Below are 26,278 nucleotides of genomic sequence, written 5' to 3'. Positions count from 1 at the left end.
GTGACTCTTCTGTGGACCTCCACATCTTGGGTATTTTATCCCATACGTCACTAGCTCATGGACTCTTGCCATTTACTTGAAAGGAAACATAATTTATGTAAGAACTTACCTGATAAATTCATTTCTTTCATAATGGCAAGAGTCCATGAGGCCCACCCTGTTTTTGGTGGTTATATTTTTTTGTATAAAAGCACAGTATTATTTTCCAGTTCCTCTTTTTTGTATGCTTTTTTTACTCCTTTTTACACCTCACTACTTGGCTATACGTTAAACTGAAGTAGGTGTATTTATAGGCATTTTGAGGTTTGGGAAACTTTGCCCCCTCTTGGTAGGAATGTATATCCCATACGTCACTAGCTCATGGACTCTTGCCATTATGAAAGACATGAATTTATCAGGTAAGTTCTTACATAAATTATGTTTTACCTCTGTCATTACCTTGTATCTAAGTCTCTGCAAACTACCCCCTTATTTCAGTTCTTTTAACAGACTTGTATTTTAGCCTATCAGTGCTTACCCCTAGGTAACTTCACGTGTGTGAGCTCAATGTTATCTATATGGCAAACATGAACTAACACCCTCTAGTGGTGAAAATTGTTAAAATGCATTCACATAAGAGGTGGCCTTCAAGGTCTAAGAAATTAGCATATGAACCTCCTAGGTTTAGCTTTCAACTAAGAATACCAAGAGAACAAAGCAAAATTGGTGATAAAGTAAATTGGAAAGTTGTTTAAATTTACATGTCCTATTTGAATCATGAAAGTTTATTTTGGACTTGACTGTCCCTTTAAGTAAGGGAAAATCTGTATGACCTGTACCATTCTACACACCCACTGATTGGTTAGATTGGAGTGCAAGTTCATCTACATCTGTCCCCAACTAGACACAGCAAAGAAGAAGGCAAGGAACATGAATTCCTCCAGGGTTATAAAGGGGTGTATCCATGAACTGTTTTTGATTAGCAACTTAAACTGTTATAACAAAATTACAGTTAAACTATTTTAAAATATCTATTTTGCAATGCATTTCTTAATCACTGATATATGCTATAAGTTTAATGTCCTAAAGGAGAACAGCTTGACCTCTTTGTTATGCTGCATGCTTCTTGTCTTCTCCACTTCAGTATCTGGAAGGCCTCAGTGTCTAGCAGACAAAAAATAGGATACAAACTCTAAACACATGAAAAAGGGGGGATAGGAGCTGTTTAGACACTATCCTATCCAATCCTTATGGAAACTGGCATGCTCACAATTTTCATAGGTAAATCAGAGGAAAAGTGGACAAAATAAATAATGAAAGTATACTTCAACATTTTTTTAATAATCATTTTTGTAGTACAAACTCAAAGTGTTTGATATAATTAAGTAGCAATTATAAATATCACAATAATTAAAATTCTGTGAAGCTTTTTTGTCAGTTGAAATAAAATATTTCCTTTTTTTCTTTTTTAGTATTGACATGTATGTGGATGGGACTACTGATCTAATGGGTCTTATTCTTTTGAAGGGCTTTCTCATGGAAAGTGAGAAAGTAAAGCAACTTAAACTGATTAGGGACAAAGCAACTAACCAATACTTTCCAGTTTATGAAAAGGTAAGACATGGTGTGTGTATATCAGGGGTGGGCAAGAGGTAGATCGCGGTCTACCAGTGGACCACGAGTGAATTTTGAGGTGACCGCCTGGAAGATTAAAAAAGTCTGCATAATAAGAGAAATATTTCTCACACATCTGGATTATGAGTGAAGAGCCTCGTCACCGTAGATATGAGAAATGTTTCTCTTATGCAGACTTTTGAAATTGGCTATGAGTCTATGACAGCGGTATGTGTACTTCAGCATGCGGAATGCGGCTGTAGCTGAACTCGCTGCCCCAGCTTTGGTTACTGCCTGTCCCAAACTCTCCAACTTTTTGTCTCAAGAGCGGTCAGTCCATAGTGCAGACTCTTCATGCGCCAGGCTGAGATGCTGCTCGGTATCCCTGGGTTTGGCAGTTCCAGGTCCTGCTCTGTCTGATATTCTGCTGCTACTTTCTAGTTCTGTCCTCCGTTACTTGTCACCAGGCTCTGCGGGTGAATGGTCTGGTAGTGTTTTTTTCCACAGGGTCTGTTACTTCCCCTCAGGTTCTTTTACTTACTCTGTACCAGGCGTTGATGCTGCTCTCTGATACTTTCTCTGACACACTAATATTAGCTATACATTGTGCTAGTTTCTGCAGCTTTCTGTCCCCAGAATTGTAACCAAATTGTGCAGGTCAGTACTGTTGCTGCTATACCAGTCTCTGGTTGCTGTGTAAGATGGTTCAGAGCCTGCAGGTCCTGACGCTGTCACTGTCAACTATTTGCAATAGTCTTCAGCTAGTAGCAGACGGATGGAGAGCAGCCAACAGGACCTGCCCCCTAATCAACCTGACATGGTGTCCAGTCAATAAAATTAATTTGTATAATGAGTCTATGATTGGCTGAGAATAGTTCATTGTCATCGTTGTACCCAAGCTGTGGGTTTCCCATGTGTTCCAGGCTTAGCTACTCCGCTAGACCTAGAGTCGAGCCATCTTGATTGTGCGGTACACAGATAAGGTTACTTGATAGTCCCGGCGTGATGTACAGAGAGAGCTCTCACAGTAAGTAAAAAGCGCGACTGTGTTTATTATTAAAGAGCGCAGTTGATTTTTAAAGCTGTATTTGTGGCAAAAATACCATTTTCAGCCAGCGACTGGTGTTTTTTTTTTTTTTAGTTAGGTGACCACGTCACTTGGAATAAAATAACAGGTAGCCCTTGCCTTACAAAAGTCTGCCCACCCCTGGTGTATATTATATCTCTTGATCAATCTGAAATCATTATTATAGCTACATGTCATTATTAATTATTTTCAGGTTTTAAAAGATCACTGTCAAGACTACCTTGTTGGGAACCAGTTTAGTTGGGCTGATGTCCACCTGCTGGAAGCCATTCTCATGACTGAAGAAGAACATGCTTGACATTCTTACTCTCTTTCCCTCACCTGCAGGGTAAACAAAAAGGATAATTTTACATATTGCTACCTTTTGTCCTGCCTTTGACTGCCCTTTCATCAGCTGAAAAAACCATGGTTCTGGGACGAAAAAAAAAACCTGTACATACTTCTTATTGCTGTTTGCTGGGGTAAAATTTAGCCATTTATTACTTAACGGGACACTCAAGTCAAAATTAAACGTTTGTGATTCAGGTAGACGCAGGCTATTTTAAACAACTTTTACAATTTACTTCCATTTAACAAAACATAGCACAAAGTCTTTTTTTATTTACACTTTTTGAGTCACCAGATACTACTGAGGCCATAGTGCAAGAATTCACCAGAATACACGTATTATGAGCATTTGTGATTGGCTGCTGGCTGTCACATGATTTGTCAGCAAAGATTCTACTACTCATTTTGAAGTTCAGACCTAAAGTGCTATTGCATTGTCTTTTTATTGTGCATTTGTTTATTAGTGCCATATTCTAACTGTATTAACTAGGCCCTTTAGAGGAAAGTGAAAATAAAGTAGAGGTTTGACTAAGAAAATTTCCAAAGGCATTCTTGTGTTACTCCTTATGTTGTATTTAAAATTAAAATGCTGTCAGTTAAAATGATATTATGGGTGATCCAACTTTGCTTCCCAACTGAAACATTATTATTAAAGAAATGATTTAGCAGTTCAGGGCTGAGTTCATGGTAGCAGTAATTTTATACTTTTCTGATTATTTTTTTTAACTTCTTTAATTCTCCATCCTCCTGTATCATGTGACAGCCATCAGCCATTCAAAATTGTTTTTAAAAAATGTATATACTGTGAACTTGTGCACATGCTCAGTAGGAACTCATACCTTCTAGCACATGACACTAGTAGCTACAGACCATTATGTTTAAGGGTTCGATCTTTGGCCACAAGGAGGCACCCCAGAGCACTGCTGCAGACTTCTACCTTCTCACCAGCACATGCTCTGCTACACTGGGCCCCCTCCCACTCTGGCGGTTCTCCTCTACTTAGAGAGTTACTGCCACTGCCCCAGGTAGTTTTAACCCTTAGAGATCCTGGAGCGAGTAAGGTTATCACAAACAGGGTAACCACCGCACTCACAGAAAGTCACAGATCCAAAACAATTGCAGAATAAAAATCTATCTCACAGTCCCTGTATCCAAATGAAATAATCTGGTGGATTTTGAATATCCTGGGCACAGGGACGTATTATCTAGAGTTCAGTCTCATGTGCTCTTGGTTCTTATGTGGCACACATACATGAACTGCCTGGCCTGAGATGTGCTTGACCTTTTAAGCCCCTAACCACCTTTCAGGATTAAAGGAAGGAAAATCCAATCAAGAACAGACAATTAACTATCATTACCCTATCACTCCAAATGGCATCCTGTCTTTATAGATAGCAGTAGTGCAGTACATAAGGTTGAGGAAAAATACACACCTGCAAAGGCTGAAGGCAAAAGTTTGTGTTGATACAGGGCCAGAGAACTTCTAAAGGTAGCGGATACACAATAGAGCGGGAATACACATCTGAATAGAGCAACTAGACATAGAGAAGTCATGCTGCCCTGTCACACTCTCCCAACACGTGTGGCTAGGTATTAGAGATTCAGAAGGATGAGGAGGGCCATTGCCGTATATATGAAATCTGGCCTGTCTCAGAGGGACAGAGCTCAGAATTAAAGGGACACTGAACCCAAACTTTTTCTTTTGTGATTCATATAGAGCATGCAATTTTAAGCAACTTTCTAATTTACTCCTATTATCAAATTTTTCTTACTTCTCCTTGCTATCTTTATTTGAAAAGAAGGCATCTAAGCTAAGGAGCCAGCCCCATTTTTGGTTCAGTCCCTGGGCAGCACTTGAAATTTATCCACCAATCAGCAACAACCCCAGGTTGTTCACCAAAAATGGGCCGGCATTTAAACTTACATTCATGCTTTTCAAATAAAGATACCATAAGAATGAAGAAAATTTGATAATAGGAGTAAATTAGAAAGTTGCTTAAAATTGCATGCTCTATCTGAACCACGAAAGAAAAAATGTGGGTTCAGTGTCCCTTTAAGGACTGTCTCTCTTAAATAGGGACAGTTGGGAGCTGGTACTGTGCACACGTTTATATTAGAATTATATTTAGAGAATTTGTTTTTAAATTGGGTATTTTATATGAATCATGAAAAGAAAAAAAACATAATATATGTAAGAACTTACCTGATAAATTCATTTCTTTCATATTGGCAAGAGTCCATGAGCTAGTGACGTATGGGATATACAATCCTACCAGGAGGGGCAAAGTTTCCCAAACCTCAAAATGCCTACAAATACACCCCTCACCACACCCACAATTCAGTTTAACGAATAGCCAAGCAGTGGGGTGATAAAGAAAGGAGTAGAAAGCATCAACAAAAGAAATTTGGAAATAATTGTGCTTTATACAAACTGAAACTGAAGCTTCATTCTTAAAGTCCCACAAAGTGGAGACTGATATCTAGTAGAATGAGCTGTAATTCTCTGAGGCGGGGCCTGACCCAACTCCAAATAAGCTTGATGAATCAAAAGTTTTAACCAAGAAGCCAAGGAAATAGCAGAAGCCTTCTGACCTTTCCTAGGATCAGAAAATAAAACAAATAGACTGGAAGTCTTCCTGAAATCTTTAGTAGCTTCCACATAATATTTCAAAACTCTTACCACATCCAAAGAATGTAAGGATCTTTCCAAAGAATTCTTAGGATTAGGACACAAGGAAGGGACAACAATTTATCTACTAATGTTGTTAGAATTCACAACCTTAGGTAAAAATTTAAAAGAAGTCCGCAAACTGCCTTATCCTGATGAAAAATCAGAAAAGGAGACTCACAAGAAAGAGCAGATAGCTCAGAAACTCTTCTAGCAGAAGAGATAGCCAAAAGGAACAACACTTTCAAGAAAGTAGTTTAATGTCCAAAGAATGCATAGGCCAAATGGAGGAGCCTGTAAAGGCCTTCAAAAACCAAATTAAGATTCCAAGGAGGGAGAAATTGATTTAATGACAGGCTTAATACGAACTAAAGCCTGTACAAGACAGTAAATATCAGGAAGTATAGCAATCTTTCTGTGAAATAAAACAGAAAGAGCAGAGATTTGTCCTTTCAAGGAACTTGCAGGCAAAACCTTATCCAAACCATCCTGAAGAAACTGTAAAATTCTAGGGAATTCTAAAAGAATGCCAAGAGAATTTATGAGAAGAACACCATGAATGTAAGTCTTCCAAACTCTATAATAAATCTTTCTAGAGACAGATTTACGAGCTTGTAACATAGTATTAGTCAGAGAAACCTCTATGACTTAGTACTAAGCGTTCAATTTCCATACCTTCAAATTTAATGATTTGAGATCCTGATGGAAAAACGAACCTTGAGACAGTAGGTCCGGCCTTAACGGAAGTGGCCAAGGCTGACAACTGGACATCTGAACCAGATCCGCATACCAAAACCTGTGTGGCCATGCTGGAGCCACCAGTAACACAAACGATTGTTCCATGATGATTTTGGAGATCACTCTTGGAAGGAGAACTAGAGGCGGGAAAATGTAAGCAGGATGATAACACCAAGGAAGTATCAACGCATCCACTGCTTCCACCTGAATATCCCTGGACCTGGATAGGTATCTGGGAAGTTTCTTGTTTAGATGAGAGGCCATGAGATCTATCTCTGGAAGACCCCACATCTGAAAAAACACATATGGATGGAGAGACCACTCCCCTGAATGTAAAGTCTGATGGCTGAGATAAACCACCTCCCAATTGTCTACACCTGGGATATGCACCGCAGAGATTAGACAGGAGCTGGATTCCGCCCAAGCAAGTATCCAAGATACTTCTTTCATAGCTTGGGGACTGTGAGTCCCACCCTGATGATTGACATATGCCACTGTTGTGATATTGTCTGTCTGAAAACAAATGAACGGTTCTCTCTTTAACAGAGGCCAAAACTGAAGAGCTCTGAGAATTGCACGGAGTTCTAAAATATTGATTGGTAATCTCGCCTCTTGAGATTTCCAAACCCCTTGTGCTGTCAGAGATCCCCAAACAGCTCCCCAACCTGAAAGACTCGCATCTGTTGTCCAGGTTGGCCGAACTAAAGAAGCCCCTTGAACTAAACGATGATGATCTATCCACCATGTCAGAGAGTGTCGTACATTGGGATTTAAGGATATTAATTGTGATATCTTTTTACAATCCCTGCACCATTGGTTCAGCATACAAAGCTGTAGAGTTCTCATGTGAAAACAAGCAAAGGGGATCGCGTCCGATGCTGCAGTCATGAGACCTAAAACTTCCATGCACATAGCCACTGAAGGGAATGACTGAGACTGACGGTGCCGGCAGGCTGCAACCAATTTGAAACATCTCTTGTCTGTTAGAGACAGAGTCATGGACACTGAATCTATCTGGAAGCCTAAAATGGTGACCCTTGTCTGAGGAATCAAGAAACTTTTTGGTAAATTGATCTTCCAACCATGTTTCCGAAGAAAGAACACTAGTTGATTTGTGTGAGATTCTGCAGAACGTAAAGACTGAGCTAGTACCAAGATATCGTCCAAATAAGGAAACACTGCAATACCCTGTTCTCTGGTTACAGAGAGTAGGGCACCTAGAACCTTTGAAAAGATTCTTTGAGCTGTTGCTAGGCCAAATGGAAGAGCAACAAATTGGTAATGCTTGTCTAGAAAAGAGAATCTCAGGAACTGATAATGTTCTGGATGAATCGGAATATGAAGGTATGCATCCTGCAAGTCTATTGTGGACATATAATGTCCTAGCTGAACAAAAGGCAGAATAGTCCTTATAGTCACCATCTTGAAAGTTGGTACTCTTACATAACGATTCAAAATTTTCAGATCCAGAACTGGTCTGAATAAATTTTCCTTCTTTGGGACAATGAATAGATTTGAATAAAACCCCAAACCTTGTTCCTGAAAAGGAACTGGCATGATTACCCCTGAAGACTCCAGGTCTGAAACACACTTCAGGAAAGCCTGAGCTTTTACAGGATTTGCTGGGATACGCAAGAGAAAAAATCTTCTCACAGGAGGTCTTACTCTGAATCCTATTCGATACCCTTGAGAGACAATGCTCTGAATCCATTCATTTTGGACAGAATTTATCCAAATATCCTTGAAAAACCTTAATCTGTCCCCTACCAGCTGAGGCTGGAATGAGGGCCGCACCTTCATGCGGACTTAGGGGCTGACTTTGGTTTCTTAAATGGCTTGGATTTATTCCAGTTTGAGGAAGGCTTCCAATTGGAAACAGATTCCTTGGGGGAAGGATTGAGTTTTGTTGTTTCTTATTTTGACGAAAGAACGAAAACAGTTAGAAGCCTTAAATTTACCCTTAGGTTTTTAATCCTGAGGGCAGAAAAACATCCCTTTCCCCCAGTAACAGTTGAAATAATAGAATCAACGGAGAACCAAATAAATTATTACCATGGAAAGAAAGGAGATAGTAATCTAGATTTAGATGTCATATCAGAATTCCAAAGATTAAGCCACAAACCTCTTCTAGCTAATATAGCATAAAGACATGGATCTAACATCAATTTTGATAATATCAAAATATATATTGCTAGATATGTCAGAATCCAATTCTTGTTGCGCTAAATTCTCCAACCAGAAAGGTTGATTGCAGCCGCTACATCAGGCCAAAGAAACTGCAGGGTCTGAGAAGATGACCTGAATAAAAATATGCTTTCCTTAGATAAGATTCAAGCTTCCTATCTAAAGGATCCTTAAAGGAAGTACTATCTATCCATAGGAATAGTGGTACCGTTTAGCAAGAGTAGAAGTAGCCCCATCAACTTTGGGGATTTTTTCCCAAAACTCTATAGAATTTGCTGGTAAAGGATACAATTTTTTAAACATTGAAGAAGGAATAAAAGAAGTACCTGGCTTATTCCATTCCTTAGAAATCATATCAGAAATAGCCTCAGGAATAGGAAAAAAACCCTGGCGAAACCACAGGAGGTTTAAAAACAGCATTTAAACGTTTATTAGACTTAACGTCAAGAGGACTGGTTACCTCAATATCCAAAGTAATTAACACTTCTTTTAATAAAGAACGCATATACTCTATTTTAAATAAATAAGTAGATTTGTCAATGTCTGAGGAAGGATCTTCTGTATCAGATAGATCCTCATCAGAGGAGGATAAATTATTATGTTGTTGGTCCTTTGAAATTTCATCAACTGAATGAGAAGTTTTAAAAAACCTTTTACGTTTATTAGTAGGTGGAAATGCAGACAAAGCCTTCTGGATAGAATCAGAAACAAATTCTTTAAAATTCATAGGTATATCATGTACATTAGAAGTTGAAGGAACTGCAACTGGCAATGTACTATTACTGATGGACACACTATCTGCATGTAAACGTTTATCATGACAACTATTACAAATGACATTCGGCGAAATAATTCCCACAATCTTACAACAAATGCACTTAGCTTTGGTAGAACCGATGTCAGGCAGCAATGTTCCAGCAGAAACTTCTGAGGCAGGATCAGATTGAGACATCTTGCAAAACCGTAAAAGAAAAAACAACATATAAAGCAAAATGATCAATTTCCTTATATGACAGTTTCAGGAATGGGAAAAAAATGCAATAGCATAGCCCTCTGATAGAGAAAAAGGGCAAGAAGGCAAACATCAATGGGGTATTAAAATAATGAAAAAGTTTGGGGCGTGTCATGCCGGCGCCATGATGATCGCACTCTATGGCAGCTCTGAATTCACTACAAAAATCTCTTCAAATATCTCCTGAGTTTTACATAACAAAGTTTTTCAGCTCTACTATTTGATCCCTTATATCTAAAGGAACATTTCGATATGCATATTTACTCCGTTTACGGAGCTGTTTGGAACGCACGATCAGACCTTTATGAGGAACGACGCCGGCCTTCAACTATTGATTCCACTAACCCCCCACCAGATTGCTAGGTTTAACAGGACCATCTTATTGCCAATTAGAAATGGAGCACATAGACATTCAAACATTGCTAATAGAGCTCACAAACATGATCGATAGAAGATTTGACGATCTCACCGCTATGGCCAGAGGAGGCAACGCCACACAAGTCTGCACTGGATGCTGTCTCCCAAGTAAAGGTTTAGGAATGCACGGAGCCGACAACGGACCTATCCCCTACTCAACAATGTTTGTCTGCACAGAGTGAGGGGAATGGCGATATTCCGGACTATAGTCCGGAAGACAGTAGCGCAAGTAAAACTGTGTATGGTCTCACCAAAATCTTACCTTCCCATGCTGGAAGGGGAAATTTACTCACAAGTACTGACTCAGTCAGCCCCAAGACACCCTGGCTGGTCATGAATACTCAGCGGATCCGATTTCAGCCACCGCACGCATTGTATCTAGAAGAAAAGAGGGGTGATTGCTTTCCTCTGGCCGCCGGCTGGGGAGATGCGGCCGGTCTCATTGGTCGGGGTTCGGGTGCTGGTTGTCACCTGAAAACGGACTTTGTGCTGTGTGAAGAGGCTCACTTAGTCAAGAGACCCTCGCTCCTATGTATCTTAGAACACTTATCTGCCATATTTACACAGAGTCCCTACCATATTCACAGACCGGAACAATACAATTTTCGAGTTGGAGTGGGATGAAGAGGACTCACTGGCTATACTAAGCAGTAGTATTTACCATGCAAGTTTCAATTGTTTATTATTACATATTAGAAGAGTTTGATGAGTGCAATTTGAACTGTTAATTACTATCCTGCTGTTTCTGTTGGGTTTTTTTTTTCTGGGTTTTTTTTTGTGTTTCTGTTTTGTTTTTGATTATTTCCAGCCCTCACATTTATATATATGTTCAGTCTCCGTCAGGCCACTCTGGGACGCTAATTGCTGGCGTCTCTGACCAGCTTTTGTTTTATATGTGAGTAGATGTACATAAAGCTGTGTGTAGTGAGGGGCGGATATGACATTGTAAAAACTATACTTTTAATTACTATATTATTGTAAACCGCATTTAAGCTCCAGCTCCCACATTGGCAAGGGCAGATTCCTTAGGTATTATGCACTACTATAGCCGATATGATTAAACACCGCACTAGTTGAGGGGGATATGTGTAGTGATATAGCTTCCTTATATTTATGACCTCACTTCTGACCCTTGGATAGGGAGGCTCAACATGTTGATCTCACATACATTCACCTGGATATCGTGCTATTCTCTGATTCACTACCCTACCATTAGTATTTGAGTTTTTATAGAGATACCTATTGAGTCCTTTATAATGGGGATCTCTTTACTAGGTTTCTAAAGTTTACATATTTCCATTCTAAGGTAGTAAAATCACGGTACGTCATATGACATATAAAAATGCCCTATCCAGCACTCCCCACGTGGTAGTGGTTCACTGTTTCATCAAGTATTCTACCCGCTAAGCACCTTACCATAGTGAGACACAAGTTTTCTTCAAGTGAGTCTCCCTCCCATCAAACTCAGCCTTGCAGTTTTGAATTGATCTTTGAGAGATTGCACATGTCTCTCAATATTACTTAAAATAATTCAAATAGTCCCAATATATTAAAGACCTAAAAGTGTTGTTCATATTATCTCTCATCTCTCGCTACAATGACAGTCCCATTAAAATAAAATGTCATCCTAGTTTCTGAATAAGATTGACTCCCATCATACATTTTAATATTGAGTTTGCCATCTATATATACTGAATAGCTCTTTTTGTCATTTGTTCACATTATATTTTTATATCACTTGCTCCTTCCTAAATATTTACAACTAAGGTCCAAAAGATTTGTCCACCTGTCTTTCTGGTGTATTACATAAAATTTCATCTAGCTTCTGTCCACCCTTACTCTAGGTGGACAAACAAGCGGTATTTATCCGCTACTGATATAATACTGTTATATTTTCTCTGTTTATTAAATTGTACCTCTCAGTTAAGGTGGTTTGTTATTCTGATATACAGCTCAAGGTAAAATATCATTTTATTAGACGCTAGTTTATGATAGAGGTATTATAGTTATATTTGTCTTGTAATAAGTTGTTACTACATTTTTATATAAAAGAGAAATTGAGGTTAGTTTATTAAAGCACTCAGCTACAGGAGATGGAGAGATGTCTTGATAGCCCACTGATAATCAAAGTCTAACATTCACTGACCTGATCTCTAATTCTATACATCTAGTAGGAGCAACTTTTAATGCTCTCCTATATTTTGCAAAATCTTAGATAACACATACATTTCTTTCATACTTACATTATCACACTATAGGATGTATAAGTTGTTCAGGATATTTACACTATATAAATTTACTTTGATTTTACATAGGAAACGAAAGAATAAAAAGAGGTAAAGCTAGATTTTGTTTATTTTACTTTAAATTCGCATACATTGTGCTGTATTTCCAGTTTGTACAGTATATGTCTGGAGAGTTATGTTTATTCTGAGATTTCATTGCTCATCTATATGCTTATATCTCACTGTTACTCAGATAAGCAATGCATTGTATGCAAAAATTACCAAAAACAAATAAGAAATGTATAATATGTCTTTATGTTGTATTTCTAGTTTTGCTTCAATAAAAAAAACTTTGATTATAAAAAAAAAAAAAAAAAAAAAAAAATAAAAATAATGAAAAAGTTTGACGCCAAGTATGACGCACAACGTAACTGAAAACTTTTTTTGCACCAATAATAACCGGAAATGACACACACTAATGATGCAACCGTGTGTAAGGCTTCGGCGTTAACTATGACGCCGGAAATGACAAAGTTGCGTCATAGATGTATTTTTCCTAATACCGCACGCAATTTGCAAGAAAGTAGTCAATTGAAAGAAAGACTAAACCCAATGTAAAAAAAAAAAAAAAATCTTAAAAATGTTTATTTTCCCCAAATATGAAACTGACAGTCTGCAGAAGGAAATACATGAACCTGACTCATGGCAAATATAAGTACAATACATATATTTAGAACTTTACATAAATGCATAAAGTGCCAAGCCATAGCTGAAGTGTCTTAAGTAATAAAAAACATACTTACCAAAAGACACCCATCCACATATAGCAGATAGCCAAACCAGTACTGAAACAGTTATCAGTAGAGGTAATGGTAAATTGAGAGTATATCGTCGATCTGAAAAGAGAGGTAGGAGATGAATCTCTACGACTGATAACAGAGAACCTATGAAATAGACCCCCGTTAGGGAAATCATCGTATTCAATAAGTGATACTCCCTTCACGTCCCTCTGACATTCGCTGTACTCTGAGAGGAATCAGGCTTCAACAATGCTGAGAAGCGCATATCAACGTAGAAATCTTAGCACAAACTTATTTCACCACCTCCATAGGTGGCAAAGTTTGTAAAACTGAATTGTGGGTGTGGTGTATTTATAGGCATTTTGAGGTTTGGGAAACTTTGCCAATTACATGAAATAAATGGACTTTTGTGTCCCTTTAAAACCTTTATAGGTAATGTTTGCTCTGGACATCATTACAACTTTGTTTAAAGTAGAGCTGCAACAACTAATCGTCATAATCGATTATGAAAATAGTTGTCAACAAATCTCATAATCGATTAATCGATTAGTTGGTTTGCAATTAGTTGGTCTGTGCACAACACCAGCTGCTTCACTCCAATGAACTGCTGCATATGGTATTGTGTTTTATGGTTATGTCCTTAGCCTAAAGGACGTCTACTTTTTACTTTTTCAGGACAGCATAAGTTTAGAACTACCCCTGGCTTATGTACAACCCAGATATAATAGGAGTCATCATTTGGATTGTTTATATTAAATCTGGTTATTTGGAACTATGCTTTGCATGATATAGTGCTGAGCTTGTTATTTACACCTTGCCCCTAGATTGATGGGAGTTATTTAAAATGATGTGCACTCTTATCTGTTTGCACAATTATTAGAGTATTGCTTGCTATTGCTGATTATATGTACTGTATAAATAAATGTGTAAGGCTTTGTCCTGTTATTGATATACAGTCCTTAGCGCTTCTGATTTAGTTTTTTATTGTTTTTATATATTTTTAATAAATTGTGATAATATGTACCAGATTCAACCTTATAAGTATATATCCGTTATTTTTTTGAGCGGACTAGATATTTCCCCTAACCTTATAGCTGGTTATTTACCATTGCATATAGATATTCAAGATATTTTTATGTTAGAATGAAGTCAAGGGTTACTTTATTGAGAGGCCCCTTGCCAAGGTAGAAAACACTTAGCATTGGTGAAGAGCTAACAAAGATAAATATCCCACTTTGGTGAAATTGGCAAAACCCTACTTATATACCTCAACAGCCTTTTCTCTGCTACAGGAAATATAGCTGCAAACAGAGAACTAGCCTTAGCCAGACGCATGTGGACATGTTGAGATTTTTGCATTTCAATGCAAAGTTTCTGAAAGAGTGAATAACAGAATGTTATTAACAGTGATGGTCTAACTCTTTCTAGTTCTACCTCTTTTCAAACAGTTTGTGGTTTTGTTTTAATTATAAAACTGCTCTGCTGCTTAAAAATGTAAGAAACAGTTGTGTTAATGTAAAGTTTTCATCTGAAGATTATATTTGTAACACTCATTATGTGGATTTTATTTAAAACATAGAAAACTATTATTGATTCTCTTTTTATCCGATTAGTCGATTAATCGAAAAAATAATCGGCCGATTAATCGATTATGAAAATAATCGTTAGTTGCAGCCCTAGTTTAAAGCTTAATTAGTTAACTAGCATGAACAATTATGGGACAAAATGTCTCCTGCTAGATGTTTTGGTTTCTACAAGGCCTACACAATATCATTTACTGTGCTCCTATATGTAAATATGTTCCTGTAACTGTACAAATTGCAAAAATGAATGCTTGTTTTATGTACTTCTTTACAGAGTTTCAAGGAAAGAACTAGTGAGATCCCTACAATTAAAAAATTCCTGCAGCCTGGGAGCCAAAGGCAACCAAAAACTGATGAAAAATATATCACCACAGTGAAAACTATTCTTCAAATGCCATAATATTGTAAATATATTTACAAGCACAAGAATTCTAAAAATGATACAGACAAAACCCTCTACTGAGAGCATAAATAAAAATGAAACTCATTTCTTTGTGCTTCTTTATTTTTACCAGGTATTTGCATTCTTATAAAAAAATGTAAAATAAGTGTTATTTTCAATGATGATATGACTTATACCTTTGTGTTTATTAAAATGAGATGGGGAGTGGTGGTAGAGAGCGAGTTGGGAGAATGAGTGATAGCAGAATATTTTGTTACGTCATCAGCCTGCACTGCAGTTATTCATATGTTGTAGCACTGGGCAGCAAGAAATAGTTTCTTTTCTAGACATTCTCTTTCTCAATTTGATTTATAAATGTTATTAAGTGTGAAGCTATAGTAACTTTGAGCTCCACATTAATGTCTCCAGCACTATCAAACTCAACCCCTAAGATTTTACCTTCTTGCAAGTCAGATGAATCCTTATATATAAAGGGCTAGATAAAATAAAACCCATTAATGAAACTAATATCTTGCAGGGAAAAATATTGCAGAATTCAAAGAGATTGGTATCTGCTGCTCATCACATTTGCGAGCTGGGAATAGCTCTGCATTAAATATAAATGGAGCAGAAGCTATCTTGTAACCATTCACCTGTTGAAGAACAGAACCAGCTGCAATATGAAGGATACTGGCATCATGAAATCTCGTTCAAAACTTTACCGAACAAACTAATTAAAATAGGGGAAACACCCTTGTCCACAATAGCTTATATGCAAAAGTAATCTTTAAAGAGAAATTTACTAGGAAATCTCTCAAGATGTCAGTGAAATCTCATGAGTAAAGCAAAGTGTTACATCAGCACAAATGAAGAGGATTGGCTGTTCTTTTTTTCAACATGCAGCTGCAGCAGCTGAATGATAACTGTTCACAGAGCGCATACTAGTGTGAGCTAAAGACATTTTGAGGTAAAATATCTTTTTTTTTAAAGTTATGCTACATCACTTTCAAGCCATTTAGCATATGGGTATTATGTCCCCTAAAAAAATAATACTTTGACATGTTTCCTACAGCAAAAGGACAAAATGTGTCAAGGTATTTTGTCATCCACAGGCTTCTGTAGTTTTGAAACTTGTGAACACTTTTAGCCTAATATGCAAGTACTGGCAGAGCGAAGCCGCACAGAGCAGGCGGATCCGAAGAACAAGGATTTGAGTGATTCAATGCTCAATTTTTATTGTTTTTAGTAAGTGCAATAATTCTTACGCACTTTTTATTTGTAATAGTCACCTTAGATTTGGAGATGCACTGTTTTTTTAATTTAGTCTACAAAAGCTTTAAAAATAGTAAAACACCATCGCTAGGCGAAATGCTGGACAGAGGCTATAGAGTCGTTACAAACTTTACATACTGTATGTTATTGGAGGTGAAAACCCCCAACCACACTCGCTGTCAACAAGGTGTCTTTTGTTCTGCCTACATGCACATATTTTACACTTACAATTTGATTGAGAAGCATAATCCTACTGGTGCTACTAAATGACGAGGCATATGTGCACAGCCATTAATCACTAGCTAGATCTAAGTATCTACCAGACAGCGACATGTCACTGTGGGGTTAGCACAATTTGCTTGCCTACACTACAAAAGTGAAGCAAATAGATTGGTTTTATTGTCTGCTTAATCTTTGGATTTTATTTTTTTGGCATAATTCAAGAATGTCTTTTTTTAAATTAGTAATACAGCTAAAAAGAGCTTATGACAACAGCTGACATTTTAGTTTGTGCATCCTCACTTGCATGCGCCTCCAGCCCAGACAGTAAGTGCACTTCATATGATGGTTTTAACAACAATGTTTAAAACATAAAAATAATTTAATTCAGAGACATTCGTTTTAAAGAAAAGAAAACCACAATACTCTGTACATTTATTAAACTATACCACACATTTTATTAATGTAATATATAAATGCTTAAAAACCTAGAGTAATTGTACAAAAATAATGCAAGAAGAGGAAAAATCATTAGAAATGATCTAGAAAAGTGCATTCAATTACATTCTTTATTGTCCAATAATTCCTAATTATTATTTTTTACATGTTCTGATCCCACAGTATACTAAATAGTACTTATTGAACACTATGGGGCCGAATTATCATTGTGCCAGCGGACATGATCTGATATTGTGGATCACGTCCTCTGCACATCGATAAATGCCGATAGCATAAGCTCTCTGCATTTATCATTGCACCAACAGTTCAGTTTATTATCTGCAGTTTATTGAGGAAAGACATTTCTCTTTTAAGTTTAAAGGACCACTAAATACAGTAGAATTGCATAATTAACAAGTGCATGATAAAAAGACAATACAATAACAATCTTAATTTCACAAAAGCAGATTTTTTTCTTGCAAATTTATTTTTTCTCACATTTGCCAGCCCTCTGTATCATGTGACAGATATCAGCCAATCACAGACTAGTATATGTATACCCTGTGAGCTTTTGCACATGCTCAGTAGGAGCTGGTGCCTTAAAAAGTGTGCATATAAAAATATTGTGCAAAATTTGGTAATGGATATGAATTAGAAAGATTGTGTGCTCTTCCCAAATCATGAAAGTTGAATTTTGACTCGAGTGTCCCTTAAATGTATCACTTATAGTACAGCTAAAGTACAGTAAAATTTCCCACCAAAAACAATTCAAGTTTTGCTTTAGCATACAGGTAGAAAACCCTTTATCTTAACTGCTTGGGACCAAAAAGGTTTGGATTTCGAAATAATTTGGATTTTGTAATATTTTCATCTTTAAATTGCGACAGTTTGGGGAGGGGACACGTGTATACAACAATATCTAATGTCATTCAGGTAGTATTTAAATGTCATAATACAGCTTAAACATGCAACCTAAGGGAATTTTTATATCATTTTAATACTTATGTGACTTACAGGCAGAGAAAATATTGATTTTTTAATATATATATATATTTTTTAAAGCAATATTAAATTAAAAAGTTTGGATTTCAGATTAAGTTTGGATTTCAAATTTTGGGTTTTGTACCTATATTAAAATTAAATGTACCTCTGTTTTGCACATTTTTTCCCCCCAAAGAAGGTTGGGGATGATACAAGCAATCTGAGACAAGCCGTGTGATTGGTAGTATACTCCTGGCACTTGCTTTAATCTCCGATTTGATGGGCCATCATTTGTTTATTCTGACAATATAATTTGTATTTCTACAGTATTGGGTAAACAATATACTGGATAATAGAGCACTGTATAATATGGAATATGCAAAATCAAAACATTACCATCTTTTTCTAGGATTAGAGGAAGTGTGAGTAGACAAGTCAGACAGTCACCTTGTCTGTAATAACGCTCACCCTAGCAAATGTTGACCCTGCACCTAGCAGAAATAGTTTGTTAAAAGCTAAACCTTTCAGAGGGAATACGAGATACTGAGCCAGCTCCTGAAAAACTAAGATTGTTATCAGCTTTGCTCTTTGGCTACTGGTTAATATAGGTTGTAGCAGATTGGTTTGTATGATTTGATCAAGTCATTTGAGTTTCTTATTCAAGCTTCTAAAGTAAAAAGTTATATTCAAACAGGAGCTAACCCAGAATGTTATAGGTAAAATTACTGACACTATAATTGTTGTAACAGAATTGTTGTTTTTCTTCTTGAATGAACACTAATATTTTGGTCTCATAAACACAGTTAACCCTTTAAGGACACAGCTTTCAGTTTGCTCAATTGTTTTATGACGGAAAAATTCCGTCATATGTCCTTAAGAGGTTAATTTACCAATAATTAATAAAAATCTGACCTCACACAATCTTCGCACTGCCATTCATTCTACAGACAAGATAATACATAGGTTAGGCAAGACAGTCTGATTACTCGCAAGCAATACTGTGATTTATGTAACTAACTTTAGAAAATAAAATTATACACATCGATGTGACTAAGGGCTTGATGATCAAGACTCAGCTATGTGGAGAGAAATCACAGAAAATCTTTGGGGGCTTTTTTTTTAGCATTATATTGTAATATATGTCTCATCCTTCACATCCAGGACCTTGCATAGCTAGTTAATCAACTCCCAAGTGAAACTTTGCTGTTCAAAAATGATTTGAGAGATGTCAGCCATTTTAGATTATCTCAACAGAGAGGAGATGTTTAAATCATTGAGCCCTGAATCAGAACATACATTGTTACAGCAGGCTTATTTTGTTTGGCAAAATTATATACATTCATTACAATTAACAGACCAAGCATAGCAGTATACGGATATGCAAGCATAATGCTAGTCACAGGCAGGTATCATTGGCACACAATGGCTGTTTAACCTGGTTCTAATCAGAAGTAGCAGCCTTTCAGCAAATACATTTTTTTTTTTTATTACTTACGAAAGGGTCAAAGACCACAAAGTTCTTATATGTTGTAATAAAAAAAGCTATAACGCAATAATTGTTTGCACATGCTCTCTTTATAGACGAGAAATGGCCAGTGGTGATTCAAGGGGGTTGATAAGCCCCCTCCCCAATTCTCAGTGATGCAAACAGCAAACACACATTCACAATGTTATTATTTATTTTTTTACAAGTCCCTTGCTATGTCCAAAAAGAGGTAAATAAAAGGGGATTTAAAGGGACAGTAGATAATTTGAAATTTTAATATAAGGTTTAGTTATGCACAGTAAAACAACTTTGAAATACACTTTTCTTATTTATTTTACCCCTTTCCCTGTAATTTAGCTCTAAAAATCGTGGCTTTATTAATTCTCAGAACTTGAAATGCACGCTTGACTTCTCAAGGCAAACCTTGCTACAAATTATCCTTAATTGGCTTTATCAGATAAAACTGCAAATCAATGCATTTATAACAGACTAAATGCATTGTCTGCAGACTAAAGCCAAGATGGACTCCTCTGAATAAGGCAAGTGATGGGTGGGGTTTAGCTATTGATAAACAATTACAACAAGCAAGATGTTAATTTGTTTAAAAAATCATTTAGACTTGGCTAGTATGTTAGTCTATAGCAGCACAACAGATATGTCTTGCAATTAAAAGGCTATTACTATATGTTTAAAAGGTACATTACGCACTAAATAGATACTATATATTATGTTGTATTCAAATTAGTTACTGGCCTGAAAATAATATACAAACATATTTCTTAAAATTATATTAGTTATTTATATATTGATGAAATAAGTGTAAAAGTGTAGTTTGTATAAGTAATGGGCACTGCCATGTTGTAACCTAGCGGGTTACCTTATCTTATCTCATCTGCTAAGGCCCGGTTAGAGACAGTTAAAGGTACAGTCTACACAAAAATTGTTATTGCTTAAAAAGATATTCAATGCCTATACTAATCATGCCCCAGCTTTGCACAACCAACATTTTTAGATTAATTTACTTTATAACATTTAAACCTCTAAATTTCTGCCTGTTTCAAAGGCTCTATTGACAGCCTCTTATCACATGTTTTCTTTTATTGGCTTTTCACAACAGGAGACTGCTAATTCATGTGGACCATATAGATAACAATGTGTTCACGCCCGGGAAGTTATTTAAGAGTTAACCCAACACAATACTAAATGCATCTCAATTGAAACAGTCACAGTCATGTGATCAGGGGGCTGTCAGAAGATGCTTAGATACAAGTTAATCACAGAGATAAAACGTATATTAATATAACTGTGTTGGTTATGCAAAACTGGGTTATGGGTAATAAAGGGATTATCTATCTTTTAAAACAATAAAAATTCTATTGTAGACTGTCCCTTTAATCTCACAATATTTTCATAAGAAAAGTAGAAGGGCACAATAACAATTGATGACCCTACCAGTACCTCTCTCTATCCTCTATATGTAGCTCAGAGGACCCTTGGTTAGCACCCTAATGTTTAAAGGGACATTACACTGCAAAATATTCTCCCATTTAATGTTCCTAATGTTCCATTTCCCTGCTGGAGAGTATTACACTTTTTACAGTCAACATATTTATCTTTACTTTGTCATGTGAAATAAATGCTGTTACCTGTTGAAACCACCACATATACTAAAAATGTAAATACGATAATATTAGCTATAGAGAGGTTATGTAAACGAGATGCAGCAGCAGAAATTAATATTGTATGCACCTTTACCTTAATATGATATAAATGTAAGCAATTTTCTTTTAGTATAACATCAATTAACAAGCAAAGAGAGTAAAAATGGTGCAATTGAATCCACTGGAGGGTTTCATAGCAACTTAGTGCAACTGTAGGTGGGGGATCAAGACATGTAAGAAAGGGAAAGCTAAGAGAAAGAATAACAAAGGGTAAAAATATAAAACAATTCAGGAACAAACAAATATAAGAAAAAGGGTTTGGTCACTGGAATGTCAATTTAGTATTTGTTTGTTTGTTTTAGAGAGATGACGCAATGGTGTGGTCCAAAAGTATTATAACGAGTACAGACATAACTGAGGGGAAAAGGTTTTGCTTACTACTACTATTACTACTAAGCTGGTACAAACATGAAATACTGTTGCATTTCCAAGTGAACACAAAGACAATTCCCTTACACCAGACATGTATATGTTCTAGCAACATAGGATTACTACATGTACTCTTATATGACATTACATGATTAGACACTGAAAACCTAGTGTAATACATAAATCAAGGGATCTGATAAACAATCATTGTATATATACAATATAATCAGAAGCACTTGTGGAATCCCAGGAGAAATATTTGATCGTAGGCAGTTTTCTAGCAGACGTTGTCTAAGAGAAGAGCCCCAATACAAGTCTTAGGACTATGAAGAGGCTGCAGAAAAAAAGATGCACAATTAGTTAAGAGTCCACATATAAACACTGTATTGCAATCATGAGGATTTGCATGGCAGGTCTGTCTGATAATACACTGCTTTATAGCTATTGAAGCCATGAAAAGGATAATCAATTATTTTCATAGTCATCAAAAGACGAGCTGATCATTAAAGGGACACTAAACCCATTTTTCTTTAATGATTCAGAATCAACTTTCTAATTTACTCCTATTATCAATTTTTCTTCGTTCTCTTGCAATCTTTATTTAAAAAGCAGGAATGTAAATCTTAAGAACCTGGGTTAATGCTTGCTTATTGGTTTGCTAAATGTTGCCACCAATAAGCAAGAGCTATCCAGGGTGCTCAACCTAAAATGGGCTGGTTCCTAAACTTTAACTCCCTGCTTTTTAAATAAAGATAGCAAGAGAATGACAAAAATTTGATAGGAGTAAATTAGAAAATTGCTTAAAATTGCATGCTCTGAATCATTAAAGACAAGTTTGGGTTTAGTATCCCTTTAAGAGTTCATCCTAACACACAGTTACACTTGGACTACCTACACATACAGTGAGACACATTAGAGCATTTTATTATTGTACTGTTGCTCACACATCAATAATCCCCAGAAAAAGTCAGCTCAAGAGAAGCAATGCACTACAGGGAAATAGTTAGAAACATCTGCTGAACCAATGAGAAGAGACAAATTTGTGTAGTCTTCAATCACCAGCTAGTCCCCTGTTATGCATTGCTGCTGAGCATATGTACATATGCTCTTAAAAATGGATACCACAAAACAAATCAAATTTGTGAATTTAAAGGTTTCCTAAAATTGCATGTTCCCATAAGTGACTTTTGTGGACATTAGTATCAATGGAAGACTGCAATAGAAGCTTGATTTTTTTTTTGCATTTTCAAAAGCTTACAGTATAACCTTGTATTGGAATAACAATGTACGAGATGGTTTCAGTTAAGAATGCTACTCATAGTGCATATACTCATCATATACAGTAGATTGAAGAAGTACTAGCACTCCCCATGTAAATGAACAAAAGTGAAGTAAAAATAAATAAACACAAACACGGTGGCTTTTCCCCCCAAAAAAACTATTTAAAATGTTGACTTGTTGGACTACAAAACAGGATTCTCCTGTGCCACTGTCCATCTCAGATGAGACCGAGCCCAAAGTCGGCGGTGGTTCTGGACAGTGTTAATGTATGGCTTCTGCTTTGCATAGTAAAGCCTTAACTTGCATCTATGGATGCAGCGGCGAATGGTGTTGACTGACAAAGGTTTACCAAAGTATTCCCGAGCCCATGTCAGGATATCCATTACAGACTCATGACTGATTTTGAGACAGTGACGTATGAGGGATCAGAGATAACGCGCATTCAGAAGTAATTTTCTGCCTTGCCCATTACACACCAATATTTGACTGGATTCCTTGAATCTTTTAATTATATTGTGCACTGTAGAAGGTGAAATGCCCAAAATCCTACCAATTTGTCTTTGGGGAATATATCAAAGTGTTATTCACTGATGCATCTGTTGGCAGACTGGCGATCCTCGACCCATCCTTGCTCTTGAAGGAATATATATATATATATATATATATATATATATATATATATATATATATATACACAAATACATACATAGGAGATACAGTCAAAGGAACAATTAAAGTACATTTATAAGCTTATTATTGGGATTATGCCTGGCATCCTTTAAGTCCTGGGTGCCAACATGTTGAAATCTACCTTTTACTACATTCCAGTACTGACCTGTTTGCACTTGTGCAGCAACTCTCCTTCAGATACCTGCAGTGTAACCTATGTCCCATAATGACAGCCCCCATGGTTAAAGGGAGGTTAATTAAATGAATTAAGTATCTAGTCTGCCTTTAAAAGGAGATATACAAATTATGAGAAGGGGTACAAGGTTAGGAAGGTGTAAAAAGAGTAGGGAAAAGAAGGGAAGTAAATAGTAAGGGGAAAGAAGGGGAAGTGGGTGTGTGGCCTATTGAGCATTGTGATAATATCCTTACTGTGAAAAGAACTGATCCTAGATTTTGTAGAACTTGTTCCTGTTGACCTAGAAAACACCTGTTTTTTTGTATATACCACACTCTCCCTAGGAAAGTTCAGCAGATTAATGTTTACAAGAATTCTAGGCCATTTATAGACAAATGTTTTCTCTACTAGAACTGTACATGACGAGATCTGGAATTGGCCAATATTAAAATGCTACATTATATGAATGTATTTTAGAGATGCAGTTATACCAAGGTCATTAGAGGATAAAATAAAAGAGCATTCTTTATGAGCATAAACCACCATAACTGGCACCTGCACCGATGACTACTGGCAAGTGCAACATGAATATACTGGATACATCTGCTTATCTGCAAACAAGAAACAGACAAAAAATATAGACATGCACCATTTAAATGATATAGAACATTATACAGCAGGGTGTTCAACCTTTCAGATGAAAAGCCACATTTTTTATTACATTGGTCATATGGGCACTAAAAATCTTTGAGAAATTCTATTCATTGAAAACACAATGCACAGACACAGAATGTTAGACAGGATAAATGCAACTACATACAAACCCAGACGTATGTTTATTGAATCCACATACAGGACACTTGTAAGCTACAAAGGAGAGAGGCCCTGTGTGTTGCAGACGGTGAGAGAATAATTTGTATTTCGGAAACAAAACAAAAAAAAAAAAATTAAGCACAGGAAAGATGCACTTAGGTTGGAGAGAACAAAACCATACAAATGTTTTATAATGTCAGATCTCAAAATAATGAGAAGAAACAAACATAGTAATTCTGTGTTACTGGGCAAAGTATTCTTACCTGATACCTGCAACAATCCCAGCAGGCATGAGCTTCCTGGAACGGTTGTACCTCAGCCCCATTACTATACTCAGAATTAGTGCAGCAACTGAAAAACACAGAACAGCACTTTATTTTGTAACGTAATATACATTATTACCAGTAGTACCACATGAATATATGTAAAACAAAATCAGTTACGTCAGTTATTTTCCTAGTAAAGGCACAGTAAACACCTCTAGATATAAATATAAAATGTTTAGTCATGCACAATAAAACAGCTGTTATTATTTATCTGGAAATGCTTCCTGCTGACTCCTCAAGGCTAACCCTGCTAGATATCATTTTCCTTATTCGGCTTTAACAGATAAATACTGCAAAACAATGCCATTTATACCAACAATAAGACCGTGGCTAGCCTTATTGTTTGCAGACTCAAGCCCAGATTGGCTCCTGCAAATAAGGCAAAGAGTGGGTGGAATTTGGCCGTTGAAAAAGTACAGCAGTAAACCGTTTAGACTTAGCGGATATGTGATTCTATAACAAGACAACAGAAATGTCTTGTAACTGCCAAGTGTTTAGTGTCCCTTTAAACCAACACTAAACCCAATGTTGTTCTTTCATGATTCAGATAGAGCAGGCAATTTTAAACCGCTTTCTAATTTACTTCTATTATCAATTTTCTTTGTTCTCTTTGTATCTTTTGTTGAAAAGCAGGGACGTATGCCTATAGAAGCCGGCCCATTTCTGGAGCACTATATGGCAGCAGTTTTGCAAGAATGTTATCCATTTGCTAGCTGGCAGCACTATTTCTTGTCATGTAGTGCTCCAGATGCATACCTAGGTATCTCTCCAACACAGAAGATCATGGAAATGAAGCAAATTTGGTAAGAAAAGTAAATTGAAAACTTAAGTCCCTATTTTTTCACAGTTTGAGTGGGTGGAGTGCACATGGAAGTATCCAGGACTTTCATCCTGCAGCACTCTATACAGTAATTGTTTGTTCAGTGCAGGAGCTCATTCAGAAGAGGAGAACAATTAAACACTTCCTTTTCACTACTAGCTAAGAATCAAAACAGTATTGTAATGGGCAGAATGGCAAAACAAGAAAACAAAGTCGTCATATGGCTTAGCTGTATATTTTGACAGCATTTATGAACCAAAACGCCCATTAACTGAACATGTTTGCATCTGAATGGTAAGCTTAAAGGGACAGTAAAACAAAGCACTATTTAAACATTATACACTAAATAATAAGTGGAGCTCAAAAACATTAGCTCTATTGTGTGTTAACATCACTCGAGTGCAATCAATAGGGCTTCCATTTTGTGCTCATATTGCAAGTCCAAGGTTATCTTTTAACGCTCAAGCGATAGTATAGGGTTCATTAACATGTTGGATAGCGAGGGTGCGCTTAATCCCTCACAGAGTTTAAAATGTATGAGAAATGTGCCCCTTTAGGTATATGTATGTGAAATTGCTCTTTTGTGTATTTTTTTTATATAAAATAGCCATTTCTGCTAATTGAACACACAACCTAATCAAATGGGCTGAGCTTCCACAAAGAGCATATAGGTTCTCTCTCTATTTTTACAC

At 36.5% G+C, this 26,278-nt stretch overlaps 2 protein-coding genes across 2 annotated transcripts in view; one reads left to right on the top strand and one right to left on the bottom strand.

Moving 5' to 3' along the window:
- LOC128655445 (glutathione S-transferase-like) overlaps positions 1–15,121 on the top strand; it is a 121,455-nt gene extending 106,334 nt beyond the window's left edge. The window contains exons 5-7 of the mRNA XM_053709067.1: positions 1,452–1,593; positions 2,874–3,007; positions 14,909–15,121. Of these exons, the coding sequence (XP_053565042.1) occupies positions 1,452–1,593; positions 2,874–2,978 (247 nt within the window). The 3' untranslated portion in view covers positions 2,979–3,007; positions 14,909–15,121. The remainder of the gene's footprint in view (positions 1–1,451; positions 1,594–2,873; positions 3,008–14,908) is intronic.
- Positions 15,122–16,941: 1,820 nt separating this feature from the next.
- Positions 16,942–26,278, bottom strand: part of TMEM14A (transmembrane protein 14A) — a 48,277-nt gene continuing 38,940 nt past the window's right edge. Inside the window, exons 4-5 of the mRNA XM_053710376.1 lie at positions 24,704–24,791; positions 16,942–21,836 (exon numbers count right to left, since the gene is read on the bottom strand). Of these exons, the coding sequence (XP_053566351.1) occupies positions 21,794–21,836; positions 24,704–24,791 (131 nt within the window). The 3' untranslated portion in view covers positions 16,942–21,793. The remainder of the gene's footprint in view (positions 21,837–24,703; positions 24,792–26,278) is intronic.

The sequence above is a fragment of the Bombina bombina genome, chromosome 4, assembly GCF_027579735.1.
Source record: "Bombina bombina isolate aBomBom1 chromosome 4, aBomBom1.pri, whole genome shotgun sequence".
Taxonomy (NCBI): domain Eukaryota; kingdom Metazoa; phylum Chordata; class Amphibia; order Anura; family Bombinatoridae; genus Bombina; species Bombina bombina.
The sequence above is the reverse complement of the archived record's forward strand: the minus strand, read 5'-3'. Positions and strand labels throughout refer to the sequence as shown.